The 23,254-nt window shown below is 32.6% G+C and overlaps 3 protein-coding genes across 5 annotated transcripts; 2 read left to right on the forward strand and 1 right to left on the reverse strand.

Moving 5' to 3' along the window:
- Window positions 1-1,272: 1,272 nt before the first annotated feature.
- On the forward strand, window positions 1,273-7,425 carry LOC130446264 (uncharacterized). Of its 2 annotated transcripts, XR_008910124.1 has the most exons (5): window positions 1,317-1,608; window positions 1,660-1,993; window positions 2,042-2,177; window positions 5,821-6,587; window positions 6,806-7,425. XR_008910124.1 is itself a non-coding variant. In XM_056782396.1 (4 exons), exons 1-4 carry the CDS (start codon window positions 1,353-1,355, stop codon window positions 6,121-6,123), a joined length of 1,029 nt encoding a protein of 342 aa, XP_056638374.1. In that variant the 5' UTR covers window positions 1,273-1,352; the 3' UTR covers window positions 6,124-7,425. The 2 variants fall into 2 exon arrangements, 1 of the variants encoding a protein (XP_056638374.1); XM_056782396.1 differs by having other exon boundaries at window positions 1,273-1,608; window positions 5,821-7,425.
- LOC130446262 (anaphase-promoting complex subunit 4) lies at window positions 5,250-15,178 on the reverse strand. The gene is made up of 7 exons (XM_056782392.1): window positions 14,413-15,178; window positions 14,230-14,358; window positions 14,007-14,173; window positions 12,339-13,061; window positions 11,127-11,370; window positions 9,129-10,057; window positions 5,250-5,523 (listed from the first exon to the last, which is right to left on the reverse strand). Exons 1-6 carry the CDS (start codon window positions 14,522-14,524, stop codon window positions 9,192-9,194), a joined length of 2,241 nt encoding a protein of 746 aa, XP_056638370.1. The 5' UTR covers window positions 14,525-15,178; the 3' UTR covers window positions 5,250-5,523; window positions 9,129-9,191.
- LOC130446263 (cleavage stimulation factor subunit 2) lies at window positions 15,173-22,403 on the forward strand. 2 transcript variants are annotated; one of them, XM_056782393.1, is made up of 9 exons: window positions 15,198-15,353; window positions 15,407-15,485; window positions 15,537-15,852; window positions 16,484-16,591; window positions 16,645-16,949; window positions 17,002-17,034; window positions 21,730-21,812; window positions 21,958-22,130; window positions 22,241-22,403. In XM_056782393.1, the coding sequence occupies exons 1-9, from the start codon at window positions 15,302-15,304 to the stop codon at window positions 22,361-22,363; spliced, it is 1,272 nt and encodes a 423-aa protein (XP_056638371.1). In that variant the 5' UTR covers window positions 15,198-15,301; the 3' UTR covers window positions 22,364-22,403. The 2 variants fall into 2 exon arrangements, with proteins under 2 accessions (XP_056638372.1, XP_056638371.1); XM_056782394.1 differs by lacking the exon at window positions 17,002-17,034 and having other exon boundaries at window positions 15,173-15,353.
- The last annotated feature ends 851 nt before the right edge of the window (window positions 22,404-23,254 follow it).

Genomic DNA, 23,254 nt, shown 5'->3' on the forward strand with positions numbered 1-23,254 from the left:
AGAAATCTGTTTGTTTGTAAGAAGGTCCTAACTAAAGGTGGCGCCACATTAGTAAATTTTTAAGGAAGCGCCTACTATTATTTACGCTTTGGACTTTTCACACAATACATTTGATGAAATTTTCAATAATGAACTATGATAATAAATTATATCTACGAATGTTGTATCTACCCAGAATACGTCTGCTTGATTTCACTATATTCTATTGTCTTAAACATAAATAAATTTGAGTCAAACCTGTTGTTTGTTGTGTTTAGATTTAGATTAGTATTTTAATATTATATGTAACTTTATGTTGAAGAACCAACTAAAAATGAATATAGAAAATGAAAGTGACTTTTCATTAACACCAACATAAATTAGAGAAGCTGCTGAAGTTGCCTCATTGACTTTATTGACGAAAAAGTCAAAGAATGTATATGGCATACGAATTTTGAACTGGCAAAAGGGATTATTAAGAACTATAAATAAATACCACCCTCTCGAAACAATATGTCTATTACACTGTGGAAAAAATACACATCCAATCGACTCTGTTTTATTTATCTATAACTATTATCAACATTCCTTATATGTATTCATGATGTAAAGACTACAAGGTGTGCACCAGTTATTTTTTGATGAACCACTCTTATAATGAGCGTATCAAAAAAAGGAATTAATAGGATTTATATTTTATTCGATTAATAAAGCAGAACATAATTGACCATAAATTCCTCGTTATTAATATAGGGAACTATTTCATTTAAAACGAAACGTAATCAAAAAAATCTCAATATGATTGTCTATTAGTGTATGGAAAAAATACACAGCCAATCGAGTCTGTTTTATTTATTTATTACTATTATCCACATTCCTTATAAATAATGAACTTGTGGATAAAAAATAAAAGAAAAACCCAACTAGAACTTTATCTACAGGTTAATATTTATGAGTATTTACCACTGTGTTATATAGTAGATAAAGCCGTGGTATTTACCACCTTTAGTCTTCAGTAACTGTCTTTCTAGGAAACAGTGCTGATTGGCTACTTATATTATGCTATATCTTTTGAAGTATCTGTCCTTTCCATGTGACCAGTCCCTTAGTTATTTTTTTATGAACTACTTTTATAATGAGCATATCAAGAAGGAATTAATAGGATTTATATTTTCGATTAATAAAGCAGAACATAATTGACCTTAAATTCCTCATTATTAATGTAGGGAACTATTTCATTTAAAACGAAACGAAAATATTATGAATCATTCAACATACCTACGCCTATGTGGTACTTTATTCACTGTTGCCAGCTATTTGTGTAATAATTTATAACTTCTTTCTAACCTTAATGTGTGAAATTCAAAATTGATATGTCTGTTTATACATGTTTGAATTGTAATAATTTCAAAGTTTATAGTACACAAGCATCATTAACTAGACATCTAAAGGAAGTACATGGGGTTTTTGATTTACGTATTCAAAGTTATCCAATCGATACGTTTGATTACAAATGTTTAGAAGGATGTTCCACATCTTATAAAAATGCTAAAGATTTAAGGCAACATTTAGTTCAAAAACATACTATTTTAATGGATCAAGCAATTTTCGAATTCGAAGAAGAGGATGGTAAAAATGTTATTCATATTCTACAAATGTGTTAAGTTTTGAATTTTACAGATTTCTTAAATTGGATGTCAAATATAAACAGTAATCCTAAGCAACAATATTCCATTACTGAAGAGCAAGATAAAAATGAACATTTACAAATAAAACATTATTCGTGTTTGTATACAGAAACTACTGATAATGGAAGGACACAAATAAAAAACAGTAAATTACAAACTTTGTGTACTAGTGAAATAATCGTTATTAAAAATTCAAGAACTAAACTTATAGTTGTTACCTGTTTCAAAACACACTATGGACATCCTAAAACCGCGGAATATATAAAAAGTCCTGTTAATTATGTAACAAGAAGGGCAATACAGTTAACTAGCAAAATGCCTGAAAGGTAACTTACATATCATGTTTCAACATCTTAGTTGATATTAAATTTTAGGTTAATAAATATATCTGATGAAATTCCGATGAATGTAAGTAAAAGACAATTGAAAGGTGATACTAAAAGTACAAAGAAAAAACGATGTCAAAATAAGGACACTCAAAATAATATTCTCACAGAGCAGTCTAATTGGGTAAGTAACTTATTGGGGCCAGTATACAGTAGACCATACATAATTTAAGAAAGCCTAGGAGCGAGTTTATTATACCTACCAAGCATGAAGCAAGCAAGGTTGCAGTGGCCACAGCTACAATCGAGTGCGAATAATGTGATAATTTTATGAATTAAAAAAGTATTTTAGGAAAGCTGCCATTTAGATAGGTCAAAGTATACTGTTATAGCTATTTATAAAGGAAACTACTGACGATTATCATAGTTCAAAAGTGATGCTAAAAAAAAAGTTTTATTTACATTTATTATTTCAAAAATTCAAAAAAAAATGATTTATATTATTTATACTTTTGTGTGTTTCTCACTTCGAGAGAATGTGAATAGAGGTTTTGTCCTCTGTGCAACAAAACCTGCAGAAAGGTTCAGGTCTCATGAAGGGCTTGTCAGCCCTCACTTTAGCGAGATTATCAGCTATTTCATTTCCCTTTACTCCGGTGTGTCCCGGTATCCATTGTAGGCTAATTTTATTATTCTTGCCATGTACATCTTTGGGATACAACCACAATTCCTCCCTGTGGAATTTATCTCTTTTTTGTGTTCCAAAGAAATTAACCATCTAGTGTGAGTCCCAGATATTTTCCCCCTGTTTTCCACTCAATTACTTACATGGTTAGCTTGATGGGCTTCTGGTTGAGTTTTTTATTTCTAGTGAAGGAAATTATGTAGATCGCATTTACACATGAGTGGGGATGCGACTCCCCCTTTTGAAGCCATTCATCTGGAGGTTATCCTATCTACTCCTCTCGCGTCTCATGACAACCTTGTGTGGAGTATTGTCAAAGGCACTTTCTATGTCTTAAGACGTTTACAGAATGCCAGTTATCACTAGTATCAGTGCAATATCTGAAGAATTGCCTGTTTGGTATACGTGTATGAGTGTAACTTACAGGCACGTTATTTTCATTTTTGCATCCCACATATTTTTAATTTGTCCTAAAGTAATTATTTGTAATAATGTTAAAGATTCAATTTTGAGTAGTGGTTACTTGAATACCACTAGAAGTGAGAATGCAATTTTCGTGATAATTTAGGAAGTACTTGGCTGATTATAATCAATTTCATTAACTTCAGTGACTCCCATAATTTGGTTAGAAATTTTTCGATTTTTTCCAAGAGATTGCAGCGCATATCCTTCAGCTATATTCAAAGACTTCTAACCTCCATGTTGCTTTAAAGCAAGAATGTCTTCTCTAGAATTTGCCAAGGAAATAGAAAAACTATTTGAACTGCAACTGAAAGTCAAATCTATTATGAAGAACTAACTATGAAGTAAAATTAATAAATTAGATCAGCCTACTAAGAGCTTGAGTTATGGTTAAAAGAAAACTCTAAAATAGCTGATGACGATCACGAAGTTTTTGTTGTGGTCTATGAAATTTCTTAAGATGATTTAGATCACAACTTCTGGTTCAAGTTAACGACGAAGTATTTAATTAGTCTATCACTCCAATATTCTGTTCTCCACGCGTACGATATGTATAAGCTCATTTGGCAAGGTTTCCAGTACTTGTGATTGGAAATATAGACAAAGATAAACATTTTCACCCATTTAGATTAGCTGTGACAACAGTAGAACGAACGGAAGACTTCTATCTCTACTCATATACTTCAACTTGTAAAGTTTTGTTCGGTGATGCCACCAAGGCAATACAAACTGGCTTTGCTCGTACGGTTGGAAGCGATACAGTCATAAGAATGTTCTGAGCGCGTGCTAAAAAGAAGAAGCAAACAAAGTGTGAAAAAAAAGTCGCAAAAAAAGTACTACAAGATATTGATGTTTTATTCAACTCAGGACATATTTGATCGATCCTGCGAAAAATTTTTGGACATATGGAGAGCCGAAAATGATTTTATTACCTGCTTTGAAAGCGAATGGATCATACTAAATCGTTTCTGGTATTTGGACACATCGCCGGAGGCTTCAGCTATAAACAATGCTTCATATGCTCCGTGACTCCTGATTCCATGGAGGAACTCAACAGCGGAACACCAAAACTTGCTCCTGCTAAGTTTTCATTCGGCATTATAGAGAGGAAACAAAACACACTCAATGAACGCAAGTGCTCGAACTTAAATGACTGAATATCCGAGCGTGCGGTACGCGGGAGGGGCTTTTAAGCCAGAAACGTAACATAATATGGCTTCATTATACTTTATTTGGTAATGTGTCAACATTTTATGACAATCTGAGAGGTTTATCTAGGTAGAAATAGCGCATTAATTTGCTCGATAGAATTTGGAGATGATTTGGTCTTTGAATACAATTTGAAGTGCGGCGTGACTTAAACAGCTGGGATGATTGTAGTTTTTTGGTGTTAAATATATATTTTTGTTAAAGGAATATCGAAGTTTTTTTTTTGTTATTATATTTAATCCTATAAATTTTACTTAAAGATTTCGGTCTTTATCTCTATCATTTATAGATTTTTCGTTCTTATGAACGTGAACCATTTCTAAAAATTTTCTTTTTCGTGTATTATATTCCATTCCTAGTTTTTTTTAATCTTTATAATTGAATTTATGTTTTTTTTTGATATTTCGTGGTTCCGTTAATGCAGGTTTATTTTTTTCTATCCTCTTGATGACCTTTTAGACTATTTTCTAAATACTGAGATGTCTGCCCTATTTAGAGAGCGCCACAATGAATTTTACAACAAAAGAGACGTAAAATCTAGGCGATTTAGTAACAATAATATATGAAAGGTTAAAGAAATAAGTAATTGAAGAAAATTAATAGTGTATTTTGACATATCTAAACGCAGCTTTCGTAAAATACTTTTTTAGTTCATAAAATTATCACCCCTAACGACAGAACATACCCCTCTAAGAAGAAATTCAAACTTAGTTGTTATTCAGTAGAAACAACGTAGCGGATTTTCGATGCCAGTGCCCTCGATAATAGATGGCAGAACTAATCTATTTTCGCGGTTCATTTAAATTTATAACAAAGAATATCTACTGTTTTCTATGTTATTTATTTTCATCCAATTCCGATTTCGCAGTTTCCTGGAATCAGGATAAAAAATAAAAACACCTTAGAACTGTGACACGTTTATTTACAAAATAATATTTGCCTATATTTTCAACTAAACCAAGGAAAGCTAGTGGACATGATTACAATATCACTTTTAAAATAAGAACAAAATACAATTTTTCTAACAAACAAATTTGAAAAGTGTAATTCGTAAATAAATACTAACCAGAAATAAATATTTAATAGAAAATTACAGAAAAGAATACTTAGCTTTTAATTATTCAATTATTTCCTATAAGGTCCTTCGTTGTCTAGGGCTATGTTCCCCACCTGACTGTAAAACAAATTCTCATTGATATAAGACGAATTACACATTGACAATAAATAATGAATCATTGACAGTAATGGCACATTTTATTACACCAACGTCACGGTTGGTAGATGGCAGAAATAAATTTGTGTTGCCGAAATTTACATACAAGTAAACCTTGTTTTTGGTATGTTCTGTGAGTGTAGCTAGGGCCCCGCGACGGCCCTTAGCAATGTGTGGTCTGCCATCCACTGGCTCTTAGACTAATATTGTATTAAATAATTATGGGATAACTAAAGTAATAATATATTCAATTTTTAGGAATACTATGATAATAATAACACTGTCAGTACATTTGATAAACAAAATACTAATAAAAAGAAATGTGATAAAACATCTTTAAAGAAAGACATAATTTGTTTGCTGCAAGAATTGAGTGGAAACGATTTCGAAAAATATGACATAAATACATTAAATAATGTAAAAGAGACTCTGCGAGAATGTTGTAGCTTTTTGAATAGTTATGAAATACCCGAGGAACCACAGTCTACAGTTGATGATTCTGCAATCCCACAATACCCATATCCTCCCTCATTATTATGGTTTTCAGAAAAAGATAATTGATATTTTAATATAGTTAATAGATTTTGCTTTTGTTAACATTTTAATAAATTCTATAAACTTGATATTCTCCCATACTGTAATCATTTTTTAGCTGTTTCTTTTTTAATATGGTTTTAAATGAGATTTCTTTGAATTCAGTAGATATGGATATTTCAACTCGTTAACAAGTCATACCAATTTGGAATTTCTGGAATTTATACTGTTTACACCATCACTATACCAATACTCACAATTACACTTTTTGAAATGTACCCAATAATAAATTGTTGGATGCATATGAAATCATTGAAATTGCAAGACGTAAGTGTAGCTAGCTTAAATAGGGACAAAGGGCCAATTCCTTACAGCCTACTCCATAGTTTGGTGGTCAAGGAATGAATGTGAAGATTCCCGCCAAGGAGGTTTTCCCGCTGGAATTAATTTGCGCGGGAGGTTTATTGGTGGGAAAATTTAGTATAAAACAAGTATGTCAAGTTAATAGATTTTACGAGGGCCGTTTTTTTCGACCTCCGATCGCTCCGTGCAGACGCTACGGGGGCATGCGCTGTAGGCGACTGCGAAGCTCTCGCACTACACAGTCCGACTTTGTTGTCATTCAGGCGTCAGTCGGCGTGGTGCTACAGCCACTTAAGCATGTCCGCCATTGTAGATGCTCCCACCAAGTGTGATTTATTTTTTACAGGCTCAACGCCTACGTATGGGGAAAACTTCATGAGTGATGGTGTCGAAAGTTGAAAGATGGCCGTAATGATGTATATGATGAAGAATGCCAAGGACGCAAAACTGTCATTTCAAGTTACCTGGTTCAACGAGTTGACAGAAAGGTTAAAGAAAACCGCAGTTTCACCATTTCTGCTTTGTTTACGGAATTTCCGGAAGTTTCAAGGTCTGTTTGGTTCTCTATTATTATTGAACGGTTAGGCTACATTGGTGGCAAATTTCTTTGAAGAGGGTATTGAAAAGCTTGTCCACAGATATGACAAATGTCTCAATCTCTCCGGTAATTATGTCGAAAAGTAACCGTAAGTGTACCAATGTTGTGGTAATAAAATTATTGTTTTATTTGAACTTGTCTTTTATTTATAGTCTATCGGAGGTTGAAACCAAAACGGCCCTCGTAGTTTACCTTCAGTCTCTGAGGACGATAACTTGGTTATCGAAACGCGCGTCAGACAGTGTAATCGTGAGTGGTGGTGTAAACAGTGTATTCAGTATCAAGTCATACGGTTTGACATACATATAATTCATGAAGGTTTTTGTAATTTTTGAATGATTTTGTTAATAATACATCTTTTCAGTTAATTTTGTCATTTTTATTAAGGTCATTTAGATATATTCTAGACTTTCACAGTAACTCTTAATAGTACGGCAGCTAGAGAGACTCCCGTAACCGTTTCATACTCCCCTCAGTTTTAGAGCGTATTTTTATGCGTAGAATTGATTTTTTGATGGTGCGGAGCCCAAATCTGTTCCGAGTAATTTGTTGTAACAATTTAATTGTTTACCTATGTTTCAAATAAAAAAGATTTGTTTTAAAAAGATCCACAAAAAAGATTTCTACAATTTTTTGCAAAAAATCAATATTTAAAAATTTATAATCAATATAATTCAAAATTGACACTTTCTCACTCTATCAGTTATTACTCGGTTAAAATTTAAGCTTCAAAATGAGATGTGGTAGACCCAACATTTTTGAAAAGAAGCGTTATTAGTACATTTATTAGATAGGAAAACCAAATTGTTCACCTATCCAAAAGTTGTTCAATAAGTTTGATACCCTTTTTATAAAAAAAAAAAAAATCGTTAAGCTTTTCAAAACAGCCATAAACTGTCGGCATCACCTCTTCATTGATGGAGAATCTTTGACCACTGAACCATTTTTTCAAGTCTGTGAACATAAAATAATCCGAGGGGCTAAAACTGGCGAATAGGGTGCATGAGGTAGCAATTCAAATTTTAATTTATCAATTTTGGCGATTGACTTTCTGTTTCCCGTTACAAAATTAAAAACATTGAAATGCATAAGACTATTAGACCATTCATAGTTGCGGTTTGCCAATTGGTTTGACGTTGGTAACTTTCAACATAAACGAATTTTATCTTTTCCCGGCCGTTCGTAGCAATAGAAAAAACCAATCGCATCCATTTGCGACTGTCACGTGATTTTGACGTATGATGTTAAGGTTATTTATCTTTCTGTTTGTTTGTTTATGGTGGTCTTTTGGCTTTACTTGTACTCTCAAATTTTTCTAGGTATATTAGATAGTATACTATCTAATTTATTTAGGGATTTAGTTTCGATGAATTTTGAATAATAATCAATCTCCAAGAGATAGTTTTTACGGTTAAACTGATAGACATCTATTCCTATACAGACCTTATCCTAACCTAATTGGTTCCGTAGAGTTTGAGTTTCTAAAATTCATCTATGTATAACAGTTATTTACAAGTTCTTCTATCCCAGACTTAATTTTTGACTAAAGCCTCCCTTGACCTAAGTTGACACTTTAAGGTACCCAAGTGATTGTATAAAATTAAGTCAAGCATCTCTTTCCTCAAATAAGTTGGTACGACAACTTTGTTGTTTTTAAACAGCACATCATTTACACTAATAATTGCCTCCCTGTAAACCGGATACTTTTGTAATTCCTCATTTAATTTATCTTTATATTCATGCCAATCCCATTTCACTAATTTTAAGAGATACTTTCATACTTTAACGTCTCAGTAACTGTAACTTAATTATTAACATTCTTTGGAGACATAATGGAAGCCTTAATTAAAGACTTTTTACAAATAAATGGTTTGTGGTCATTCTCCACTAGAAATATTTTACCATAAATGAATTTTTGAAATCTGGTACATCCAAAAACAACTAACGCCATTTCCTTTTCAATTTGAGCTTAAACTTTCACAGTTTCGGTTAAAACTCTAGAGCTGTACAGGAAATATTTTGGCATTCAAAAATTTTTAACCAATGCAACATGGAAAGTGGTTCTACTCACCTCCCTCCTGTCCTATCGACTCGATAAAAATTAAAACCAGTAAAACAACTGAAAAAAAAATTATCATTCAACTGTATTTTCCTGCATACTGATGTCATCTTTTAACAAACTGCTTGTCATATCAGCATCTTCGTCGTCTTCTTCGTCTGCTTCCATTTCAAATAACTTAATTTTTTTCTTATTTTCAGATAACACTATACACACTCTTCTACTACCTGAAACGGCGAAAGTAGACGCCGCCATTTCAATATTTCTGAATAATTTTGGATTAAAGTGAGATCCATTAGAATTGGGTAAAATAGTTTTACTAATATCTGCTTTTATATCGATTTCCACCAATTTTTCCATAGCCGAAGATAGAGGAAATTGCAATAAAGTAGCAGATTTGTAACCAGAATTTTCTTGCAACAATAACGACAAAATGTTGCCTGAATAGAATGATACATCTAATATTTGATATATCTCGGCAGTGTCTTCAGATAATTGGGTAAAATAAAATTTACCACATCTGGCTTGACACATAGAATCAGTCAAATGTACTTGGAGTACATAAATGTTGCTACTCGGTTGTAGGAAAGTGAATAGTATCATTTCATTACTGACGTTTATCCCTGACATTCGCAATGGTCCTTCACCAAAATTGAAACAATCGAAAGTGTGTATAAGAGTGAAATGTTTTTTTAGAGTTACTTTAGGCGCATCGAAAATTTCACATATTCTAACTGCCAAATCTTTAAACTGATGAATTAATGACGTCGTTTTATAATGTTGTAATATACTGGGATGGTTTTGAATGCATTCGTTTTCAGAGAGGAATGTTGTCCAATCGTTACCATCCATATTTGGTATTATCACCAGTGGGGCGTCTGTTAGATATTGTCCTAAACGTTCCATTATGAAACCTTTGGTATTCTGGCCATCTTTATTACCTTAAAACAAAAAAAAACTGTTAAAATTTGTATTAGAGATACTACTTACTGTAACTATTGAAAAAATCATTTAGTGCCAAGGCAAATATGGTACTTAAAATTGCTATATTTTTTCTATGGTAAATTTTTTGGATATAAACTGTACCTATCGAGTAACCGCTTCAAACTATAATCAAATTGAAGTTTAAACATTTCTTAATAAGAATAAAGATTAGTGCCATTTCTATTTTAGTGACAAATGCCTGGCACTATACTTTTATATTCTTTCGAGCCTTATACTATTGCTATTCATATAGCAAGGCTAGCCAAGCTTTGACTATTTTGGGGTAAAGAGGGAAAGACTCATGTACATTTTCCATAGACTTAACCCTTAAACGGACATGGTATCATATATGGTACCATCTGTTCAATATTTTTTTTAAAAATCGGCGGTAAACCTTTGGACCTGGTTCTTTCTCTCAGGGCAAGGGAATTTCAATGTGAATGTTTTGGTCATATTTCCAATGAAAGTTATAACAGCACTGCTGTTTAAATGTCTTTCTCAGGTATACTATGAACAGGTAAGTTTTGGGGCATTTTTAAAAGTACCTTACTATACTTCATGCATGCTATCGAGAGAGAAATTTAACATTAGAAAAAGATGCATGGAGACGCTGTCCAAACTTGATGCGAACATTGAGCGTCTCAGTTATTGAACTAGTTATGGTATTTCCTATTAATTATTGTTATAAAAGTGCAAAAAGTGCTTCGAAACAATAACAATGAAGGTGTGTTTTTTATGTGGTCGTGCTAATAATTTGAAAGACATTGATGAAAATCATTTTGAAAAGGTACGTGTTTCGTGAGCAAAGACATAAGTGTCACGATATTAATTTTCCTACAATGATGGATGAAGCTGGATATCATCCTGAGTGTTATGGAAAATGGAAAGAAAAGATAAAGATTAATACGAAATGATACTACAGTGTGAAATGAAAGTACTATCAAAAGGAAATGAGGAATTGAAAGTACTTGTCGTCCATAGGTGGAAAAGTTACAATGATGTTTTGATATGTAAGAGAATTCTTACCGATGTGATCAAAATTTTGCAAAAATTCTGTAATGTAAGCTAAATCTTGTTGGGCTATTTTGTGTATCTCAGAAGGAATAGCTTCATCCATTAAAAATAGAATAGCGCCATATAACCATCTAAAGAAAGCTTTGTAGTTTATCACAGAATGATTAATGATTTGCTGCATCTCCCCAGCTTTTATTAAAAATGCACCACTGGATTGTATGGCTGCTGTTATTTGTTCTTCTTTCAAACCAATTATCTAAAATCATAAAAATATCATTGCAGATATATATTAAATATTTCCTTCCAATAACAAATATAACTTCCTCATATATACAATGAATGAGAAAAATGAATCAAAATTATAGTTTGTCCACCTATAAATTTAATGATACTTATTCCTATTACCAACTTTTATATTATTTGAGAGTAAGTTATGAAAAAATAGTTAAATGCATGCAAAGTGATTACTTTTAATACTCATTTTCCTCACCACTTCTAATTATGGAGAAATTGATGTCCTATTTGAGCACAAGAAAATAAAAGAACTAGTAGGAATGACAAAACAAAGCCATTAGACTTACAAACAACAACAATGTAGGTATATCGGAATTAGGCAACCTAAACAACATATGGGGAGTTTATATACAAGAATTATTTTTAGACCACCAGAAATATGAAAGACAAGATAACAGTCCTCCTATATTGAAACAAGAAGTGGAGAAAGCCTTCCGAAATGCTAAAAATGGGAAAGCTTCTGGACTGGATGACATACACACAGAAATAATAAAACTAACTGAGGAGAAGAATCTGAAACATTATCATTAAATTATTCAATCAGATATATGAAAGTGGACACGTTCCACAAGATTGGCTGACGTCAGTTTTCATCCCCCTCTCAAAGACAAACAAAGCCAAGAAATGTGGTGATTTTAGACTTATTGTTTAATGTCACACATGCTAAAGCTGTTTCTAAAAATTATTCACCAATGCACCTACAAAAAATATGAATAAGACATTAGCGATGAACAGTTTGGTTTCCATAATGGATTTGCCACACGGAAAGCATTGATCAGTTCCATTAAACTACTACAAAAATACTGAGACCAGCAGTAGGAACTCTTCTTGTTTTATTGATAACGAAAAAAAAATTATCAGAGACCATTCCAATAAATTTGTCATTTTTGTTGTATATCTTGGCTAACAAAAAATAATTATCTAACTTACCTGGTATTTGTGTTCTAGCCTTGCCATTCCTCGCAACTCAGCCAAGTGGTAAGTTAAATTTTGTCCAAATTTGGTGACATTTTTTAGTAACAACTTTTGTATATTAGCATAACTCATCTCTATGGTTTGACCAAATTTTTCCAATCCTTTTTTAGTTAGATCTGTTATTAAAAACTCTTCTAATTCAGGTGAACATATTCCAAACATTAATAAATCAAGAAAATCGGCTGTAACACCACCTTCTGGAACTTTCTTAGCATATTTGGATAGTTTATGATCAATTTCTAATAAGAAACTTTCCCATGTTTCTGTGATGTTTGTTATGGTGTTTGTTAAATATTTCACCAAGTCTACTAACTTAACATACTTTATGCCCGCACAAAAAAATTCTTCAGTATGAGTTTTAAAAATCTGGGCATTTATTACAACCACCCTTATATTAAAATCTGTATCCTTGACAGTGACAAATATTTTACTTAGATCCTCATTAATTTGCACATTTTCTACACAACAAGAAGTACCTAAATATTCATTTATATTTAAAACTGCACATGTGAAACACCCAAACACTCTAATGTGTACGTAACCATCTTTGGTACCAACTAATAATAAATTAAGTTCGCTTTGATCTTGCAAAAAATTAGTTTCTTTTGTATCTTCAACATTTGAGGCATCCAATGTAGCATTAGGAACAGGATCCTTTAAATATAATTTTGAAAGATCCTAAAATAAATTTATATTACAAATGGTGTGTTGCGTTGAGGACTCAATAAAAAGCTTTTTAAGACTTTTTTGAAACGTTTTGATCCTTTATTTGATCTTTATCAAGGTTCTGTGCCATATGTATTATCAATAGATTCGAAAAACACTGGTGGAGATGTCATTCTTGATGTTATTGATTTAAGTGTGTTAAAAAAACTCTTAGATACCATTTGTATCTGACTGACAACCTATCCTGTGTTTTCAAATCTATCTACAATACAAATAGGACACAGTCCTGATAAAGATCAAATAAAGAATCAAAACGTTTCAAGCAACTCTTGACAGTTTTATTTTGAGTCCTCAACTAGAGTTGCCACTTTGTTTCATCAATCAAAGTACATTTGTTGTTTGTGATATGTAAGAAAAGTACATAGTATCAAAATAAAGTACAAGTTACAACATATTTTTTGTTGATTTTTAGTATTAAATTAGTAACTCCAATGAACAATCGTACAGCATCTTTACAGTCTCTATTTGAATTAAAGTAAATAATTAATTCATTTTTTACCAAATTCAGGAAATCTGTGTTTCTCTTGTCTCATCATTTGTTATTAGTAACAGAAAAAAACTCTTTTAGTGAATGACATAGCAGGAAAAGAGTAGAAGTGAAATCACTTTATACAAGTTTAAAAAATTATTATTACTCTTATTAAATAATTCTGCAAACCCCATGTCTGATTATAAAGTAGGTTTAATAAAGCGATTTCTCCATAAAGATGTCAAATAAAGTATTTTTGTATACTTTAAAGTTACCATAAAACATAGAGTACAATTACCTACACTATTGTACAATACTTTATATAAAGTAGAGGTGGCAACCCTATCCTCAATTCAACTCCATTCATAATTTCATACTAATAATAAAGTTACTAACAACAAAATTTCGATTTTTATCTTCATACTTACTATGTACTTCATGTAATTTTTAGGAGGTTCTTCTTTTATTAGTGTAAATGTATTTTGAACTTTGTTTTCAATTTTTTCTTGAACCCATGATAGAGTAGTGATTTCTGCACCTGCATCTTTATCAACCAGTGTCTTCTTATTTTCAACGCCGATTAAAAAGACTTCACCTACAATAGTACTACTTCAGTACATAAAATAGTTAATGGGGAATATATATACCTACCTGAATTGTATCCTATAGCTAAAACTTTTCCATCTGGCCTCCAAGCAATTGCTTTAACTTGTAAGTTTTCTTTGGGAGGACTCAAACTCCAAGCTTTCGTCCACGACAACCTATTTAAAGAAACTTCTCCTGAAAAGTATTAAATTCACTTGCAATATTTAAAAAAAAAAATTGAGTTTAAACCTTTTATATTAGAAAGAGCTACAAGATCCATACGATCACTCCATGTCATTAAATTTATTTCAACCGGTACATTTTTATCTTCTAATTGTTTAATTGTATGAAATACAGACATTTCAATCTTCTATTGTTTTAAATTTCAAATTTGCTGATTGTTAAGGTTAAGTTTACTTCTCGTTTGCGCAGTACACCGTTAAGTTCAAATTGACTCTTATTCTTTTATTTCTCTCAATTGAGTTGAGTAGTAAATTTTGTGATAAAGGTAGTTATTGAAAAATTTGAAGTAGAGATATAAGGGAATAAGAAGAATCCGCATGAAAAGAAAAATTTCCTCTGTGAAATCAATGAAAAAATATGCATTATATTTACTTATTAATACCTTAAACTCTATGGTGTTTCTCATTTCGTCGGCAGACCTCAAACTCCATAGCACCAAATTTCACAGTAGACATAAAAAACTTAATGATGGAAAAAATAGAACGAAGACTTCATCTGCGTTTTTTAATAAAGGATAGAATAGTGGCCAGATATCAAATTAAGAAAAAATAATTTTAAAAAAATAGTTCAAGTAAATTAACATCAATTTATAAAATGTATTAGTGAATCATGAATATTCATTCTGTGTCACGCAAATCTGCCTTAAAGGAATAAAAAATGATTAACATTTATAAATAATTTTTTGCATTGATGAATCTTTTTATAAAAACAATTACTTTTGATACTTCTCTGGACTATCGGTGGTTATCGGAAATTTAAAACTCACGCCACTGAGATACCAACTATAGAAATGACAATAAGTGACACAAACAGAAGCCGACTTGATAAATAAGGTTAATTCCACTTCTATATAAACATAAATTTTGAAGTTAAATAAAAATTGAAAATCGTCAATATGGACAATCTAGAAGCAAATATTATGGACAAGTCTATGAGATCGGTGTTTGGTAAGCTCAAAATAGAAAAAATCGTATCTCAACTAAATGTTATAATTTTTTAGTGGGTAATATACCATATGAGGCCACGGAAGAAAAATTAAAAGATATCTTCGGTGAAGTAGGACAAGTATTATCTTTCAAGTAAGTAATTACATAAATCGTGGATTTTGTTTAACCTTTAAATTTTTTAAGGCTTGTATTTGACCGTGAAACTGGAAAACCAAAAGGTTATGGTTTCTGTGAATATAGAGATCAAGAAACCGCCTTGAGTGCAATGAGAAATTTAAATGGGTATGAAATTGGAGGTAGAAATTTGAGAGTTGATAATGCTTGTACTGAAAAATCTAGAATGGAAATGCAGAATCTTCTTAATCAGCCACCAGTAGAAAATCCTTATGGTGAGCCTATACAAGCTGAAAAAGCTCCAGAAGCTATAAGTAAGGCAGTAGCTTCTCTTCCTCCAGAACAAATGTTTGAGCTAATGAAACAGATGAAAACTACTATACAGGTATATTATATATTTATTACTGGTTTTTGCCTATCACATAATACATTCATTATATGTGAAAATAATACTCTTTCATATTGTCGAGTGAAGGTCGAAATGGTGTCTTACAAACCAAAAATAATAGTATCTGTTATTTGTTTATATTTTACCATGAGTATGAAAAGTGAACACTTGAAAGTACCAGCTTATTTGTTTATTATTTTTTAGCTGTGAATTATTTGTACAGTGTTTATGATTGTATTGTGGTTCAGTACCAGTTAACCCTGTGTTAACGTGCTGTCCTCCATACTTTAATGGCCAAGACATCTTTTTGGGAAGTTCTTTTACTAATTGTTATCATTCTTGCAAATTAAGACTTCTAAGTTTTAAAATCGGTAAAACAGGTGCATTAGTCGCGAGTCTGCGTAGTCTAAGCAAAAGTACCTGTAGCATTGTCGCCAAATTAAAAATATCTCAACGTACTGTGGACTACGTTGTGAAAAAAATGCATCCAACAGGAGTTTTGGTGATATAAAACTTTAAGAGTGTCTAATTGTCTAATATGTAATTATTTGCTGTTCATGGTGATGAATAAGGTCTATCATGTTATGTCGGTGTGATGTAATTTTTTGTGTTTTGTATATTTTTTCAGAATAATCCAACAGAAGCAAGGCAAATGTTGCTGCAGAACCCTCAGTTAGCTTATGCTCTTCTTCAGGCTCAAGTTGTGATGAAAATTATCGATCCACATACCGCTGCTGTAATATTACAACAACTATTGTTTATCATATTATCTACTATTAAATTTTGTAGAGTTTACTGCATCCTGTTAATCAAGTTCCCGCAACACTAATGCCAGGTGATAAAAATGTTCCTGTTCAAGTACCAATTAGTAATCAATATAGAGAACCTCCAGTCCAGCCTCCTAGACAAGATTACCAACCTGTACCATCTACTCCAATGTTACCAGCTCAAACTCCAGTATTCACAGGACAGGATGTTGATTTAAGGTCTCTGAATGCAGCACCAGATCCAAGAATGAGGCAAATGAGTGATCAAGATATGAGACAGATGCCAGGTCCCATTCAAAATCCATTGCCGCCAACATTAGCTGAAAAGTAAGTTGATTATGATGTTGTTTTCTTCTATTAAAAACTTTTAATTCTATAGTGTAGCAAAGGTGGGAGATGCAAAAACTGAGGGGTATGTTTATATTTTAATTTGAATCTATTTCTCAGCATGTAATGGTTTCTTTTATTTGCTTCCATTTCCATGTAGGGTTAGGTTACGTTCAACAACAGTTAATTTGAATTGGAATGTTAAATTTATCCATTCACTAACATTCATGATTTGCGAAACTTCACATTTCATCAAACACATTCGACATTTTATTGCATAACAATTTGTGTTTTCTAATATTAATTATAGTAGTGTTTTACCACAGAGATGCAATTTATTTGAAATACTTTTATTTAAAATCTTCTTTAACTTTAACTTACGGTCCTTAGAGAACCAGGGCCTTCTCACACAATTGACTGTCAATCCTTTCTGTTCTGAGGATGGTGCCTTCAACGTCGAACTCCTATCTAGATCAGGTCCACATAAATGTCCTCCAATCAGTCGCCTTCCTCTAGAAACTCCATAAATGATTCTGCGCGGGTATCAATCAGAAGGCATCCTCTCCACGTGTCTCAGCCACCTCAGGCGCGCTCTCCGTATGATCGCCACCAAATCTGTCTCAGCTCAGCATTCCTCCGGATCCTCCACGTACCGTTCTCGCAAACAGAATGAAAAATCTTTTGTAGGTACTGACATTCCCAGCAGTTAAAAATCAGCTCACTTGTCGTCGTCATAGTCCATGTCTCGCGTCCGTATGTGACTACGGGACGGATTATTGTCTTGTAAATTATGAACTTTGATCTTCGTGAGAGCCCTCTAAACTTGAGCACTCTCTGGACTGCTCAGAATCATCTGGTTACATCATTATCTTTAGTAATAATGGCCCAATATATTTGAATTTGTGGCATACAGGGAAGTGATGTTCTCTGACTTGGAACATGATTTGAGAAGTTGGGTTTCTCCTTGAGGTTCTCATGTAATAGTTTTCTGTTTAATGATTTTGAGTCCTCTTGCTTCAGCTGAAAGAAAAAGTTGAAATGGTTTGTGCCATGATGTCAACATCATCCGCATAGGCCAGGTGCTATGTGAACCTAATGCAAATAGTTCTTCCAGGATTCGTTGGGATACTCCTTGCTGCACCTTCCAGTGCGAAACTGAAGAGTGTTGTCTCTAGTACAAATTGCAAAATATCTATGTCGTATCTGGCATTGAATCCCTTTTAATAAAAGCATTTTGTATTTTATTTGAAATTCTTTTCTAGGTGTATTTTGTATTTTTAAAAGGGTTATACCAACCAACCACAAGAGATGTGTAACCCATAACTAAGATTTGATCCCAACATGGGATAATTAATACAGGAAACTACATGGTGTGGCCATGGCATGACTAAATGTCTGACTGTTTGTAATTACTGCGCAAGGTCACTGGAAGCATTTGAAATTTACTGGTAAATCTCCATTTAGTCCCTACTTAACTCGGAATTCATATTAGAATTGCATAACAGATATTTCAAAAGTCCAAATAACCATAAATGAAGCATTAAGAAAACTGGGATTGGCAGTCATGAACGAAATTGAAATTCAGTTGTTGGCTAAATACGCTAAAATTCCTAGACCCATAGTTGAGGCCATTAGGACCGTGGGAAGTAACAATGAGACATATTATGGATGTTTGCAACCTGAATTAATAATATTAGCTTTATTTAAAATGGGCAATTAAGTATATCATGGTATGTTGATTGAAATAATAAAATAAACCATTCGAAATATTTTCTAAAACTATAATTTAGAATATCCATGATTCAAAGACAATTTTTGGCAGTAGTATTATATTTATTCTTCTAATTAAAGTCGGTGTCAACAAATAAGAGGGAGCAAGTAAAGGAGCTGTTTATCTCAGATATCAGGAAATTGATAATTTGAAAGGTGGCTGCTAGACATAGACATCAGTTAAAATAAAGAGAAAAGCATGTCTTATATTCATGTTCCATGAATCAGACTGTTTAGCAACCAGTGAAAGTGGTTGTGCCAATACTACAGTAGACCTGGAAACCCTACTATGTTTGAAGAATGAGTGCACAAGTCTGGAAATATTTAGAAAAGTATTTCTAAAATGTAACACATGCTTACCAAGCACAATACCAGTAGACTTTTTCATCTGGTGGGTGAGGTATTTGAACAACTGGTATTGTTAAAAAGTTTAATATCATTTAAAATTCAAAATTATTTGATATTTAAATATATTTCTCAAACTATTTTCTTAAAGCTGATGTTTGTATGAGATAAAAGATCTCCTTCAACTCAAATCTGTTCCCGATCATTGGTGGCATTGCATAACATGCCAATTTATGTTCATGAATAAAAATGATTGTCAAAGCTTCCATCAATATTAATAATAATAATAATAATAATAATCCTTTATTATTGAAACAAAAATTTACAAAAACGAAAATATCCATAATTTGTTAGCATATAGTACCTGGGGCATAGGTAGTGCCATATGGAACTTAAAAGAGAAATTAAATGAGAAGTTAGTTACAGCATTTTTAAACAATAGTGTACAGTGTCCTCTTATGACAAGCTCTTAAAAAAGTTTTGCTGAATCAGCTTCCGAAGCTCCACTTTAAACTTGTTCACACTAAGAGCTCTAGTCTCTCTTGGCAGCTAATTGTAGTATCTGAGTCCTTGAAATGCAATCGATCTTTGGCTTATTGTAGTTCTTGCTGTTGTGGTTCGTAGATGGTCTGCTGATCTAACACTGTGATGGTGAATATCCCTAACCACATTAAAGGAGATTGTGGAGTGTACCTCTTTCCTTTGACATCTGTGTATGAAGTTGGCTGCTGGCTATATATACACAGATTTCACATTTAAAATTCATTTTGGGAGGTATAAGCCTGAGGGTGAAGATAAGGCAAACCAAAGACACGTTTGATAGGTTTGTTTTGCAGAACATCTTCACACTAGTGTTAGGTATGAGAGGTGAGAATGGATAAATGAGTAGTATAATGTTAGTAAGTGTTTGGAAGACAAAATGCTGGAGGCTCTCCCAAGCATTCCAACTCTTCCTGCAGATACTGTCTATATGTGCTTCTCATGAAAGTTTGTAGTCTATAAGAAGGCCCAGACACTTAACTTAAAAATATTGATGATGAAACATCAACGTGGGACTGATCTAACACATACGTGTTATATTCTAGGAATATACATGGTGTACATTTAGCATATACATAGAATATACTCAAATACTCGGGGTATTTTTAGGTACATACATCCCACTTCTTCCATACATCCCATGTATATCCCAGTACCTAATATGTTTATACCCAAAATATTCTCCAAGTACATTTACTGTATGCTCATTAAACTTTCATAATCTTCTCCTTAGGGATTATTACATTATTATTTGTACATTGTAGATATATCCCTGAAGTATATTTTTTTTCTTGAAAATAGGAAAATTGAGATTTTTTTGAGTAATATCAATTATGTGTCTTGGCAACTGTCAGTAGTCTCTGTAATTATGTATATATTATAGATATACATCAAAAACTAAAGTAAAGAATATTTTATTTATATACAGGGCCGGATTTAAACTTATTGACGCTCCTGGGTAAAGGAAAAAAATCCGGCACAATACTGGAATTTTGCTTTAACTTATAGTTTAAATATTTTATTTTTAAAAATTGAAATAACTAATTTATTGCATAAACTTGATAATATATATTAACTAATCTTTACTAAAAGTGCCAAAATAATAATTCACAAATAATTGATGAATTGAATTTCTTAAATTATCAATTAAACAGAAAATTATTAATTAATAAAACGACTACCCCTAGTGTAAATCCACCTCTGAGCATATACTTAGAGCAATATTCAATCTTAGTACATTTACTTTTTCAAGATACTTAAGCCTTTGAGTGAAATGGGCAGGACATTCGCAGAGTAAATGCTCTGCCTTTACCATGGTTTGCACGCTGAATCTGCAGTTGTCCTCTACCATGCCCATCATCTTCAGGTGGTATTTGACGGGGCAGTGACCTGTCAGAAGACCGACTACCAGTTTCATGTCGTTTCTGGTCATCACGAGAAGTTCTTCAAACTTCTCAGCTGGTGTAGTTATGAATCCTTTGGATTGTTTTAAGTCTGGAGTGTTTTTCTAGTAAAGCCCCATCTGATTATTCAGCTATTCTTTCAGTTCATTATTGATGTGGCATGTCATGAGGCCGTAGTAGGGCTCTGGTCCAAGGTATGGAATCGTCGCCCCTTTTTTAGCAAGATTGCTTCCTGGTACACCTTGATGGCCTAGAAATAACATTATGGTTACTTTGTTCTTGTTAGCTATCGCTTTTGCGTTTGGACGTCCACTCAATAGCTTTCAGGACTTCAAGGACGCTTGAGAAAAGGTGAGTGATGTTCCTAGAGGTATGGAGATCTTGCATTTTGGTCCAGGAATGCCCAGACTAGCTCCTTGCTTCGAACCATGTTTGTACCAGAGAGATATATTTAGAGCTTGCAGAAGTTTTTTGTTGATCCATGATTGGCGGTCGTTAATTACCATTATTTCGAATGGGACATCATACATGTTATATCCTGGGTTTTGTGAACTTCATTACTGTAAATTTCAAAAGAAAGGCTGTTAGAACAAAAAGTTTTGTCATGCATATTTGAATTTCATGTATTGTGATAAATCATTTGCTTTTTTATCCAGAATGGTCCTTAAGAAAGGCATATACAGTATGATATGTGGTATTCATATACTTTCTCTACTTTATAGCTTTATAAGAGATCCGAGGGCTGCAACTGGTTTTCCTGTTGATCCAAGACAAGCACGGATGGATCCACGACAAAAAAATATTGGTAAATATTCGTTTGGTTCTCTTCGTACTCAGTGTAGAATCAACATAATTCGGATTTAAAATTAAAACATACTTTCGATTAGATATTTTTAAAAGAAAATAATGTTTTAGATAATTTGGTAGCAATTTTATATCTATATTTTTAGTACCACCTACAAATCAAGTTACAGTTTCTGCTCCTCTTACAAGACCGGTGGTTCCTCCTCAGCCTGCCGCAATTGCTAGGCCTGTGGTTCCTGCTCCGATTATAGCAGCACCTACTTCAGCTCCAAATACTAGTCCTGGGGCACAAAATCCAGGAGCTTCTGACCAAGAAAAAGTAAATATATTTATTTAATTTTATATTTAGACTAATTGAGAATTCTAGAAAAATTTTTTATTTCAAATGGAAAGTATAATGATTAATAATATAATTTCTTTTTTTTTCAGGCCGCTCTCATTATGCAAGTGTTGCAGTTATCTGATGAACAAATAGCAATGCTGCCACCTGAACAGAGAAACAGTATTTTGGTTTTAAAAGAACAAATAGCTAAAAGTGCACATACTCGTTAATATTATTACATTATTTTCTAATATATAACTTTTGTGTGTATTTTCTTTATTATCAAAACACATATATCCCCTTCTAAACATTTAATCAAGCAATTACAATCCATCTGTGATTCTTCAGAAATCGCTTAACATCTTGAAAGAACTCTAGATGTTATACTTGCTGTTTCAAATAACAAAACCCATCAAAATCGTGTTAAAAACATTCTTTAATTTATCATGTATTGTGGTATTGATATCATACTGTTCCAATCCATATTTGTGTCGTTGCGGTAGTAGTTAGCTATATTTTTGTTGATAAAATAGTCCATTTAATGAATTTTTGTAACTACGACTTATTATTACGAGGTTTGGTATTTTGAAACTCCCCTAATTTCTCGTTATATAAATCAAGGTATAGAATTTTTTCGATCAAAGAAAGTAACTAGCCTCCAGCTAAGGGGGCTCCCGCTTAAACTTGCAGCTTCAAGGCAAAGATAATAACAACGGTGGAATGATTCCATCATTTTCATAAAAGCTCTTCCTTTGTATGAAGCAGATCGTTGACACACAAAATCCTCCACAACACCCCAGCAATAACCAAGCATACGTGGAAATTCTTTCGTACTTTAGCCAACAATTTGATCAACGATTCCAAGATTTTAAAAGCATATTGATTATGGTACAGTTCGTCAACTCTCCCTTTATAGAGATCGATGCAGAAGATTTTTCAGGTTGTGTTGTAAAACATTTTGGTGGAGATCAGGCTTTCAGAATGATCTGTATCTAAAATCCCTCTAGGTCACTGAAAATCTCTGGTCCCCAAAGAAAAGTATCCAATTGTGATTCAAGTTGCATTGAGACTGAAAACTATGTTACTACATACTTGTGCCAAGCATATTTTTACAATTACAA

The sequence above is a fragment of the Diorhabda sublineata genome, chromosome 7 (genome assembly GCF_026230105.1).
Source record: "Diorhabda sublineata isolate icDioSubl1.1 chromosome 7, icDioSubl1.1, whole genome shotgun sequence".
Classification (NCBI taxonomy): Eukaryota; Metazoa; Arthropoda; class Insecta; order Coleoptera; family Chrysomelidae; genus Diorhabda; species Diorhabda sublineata.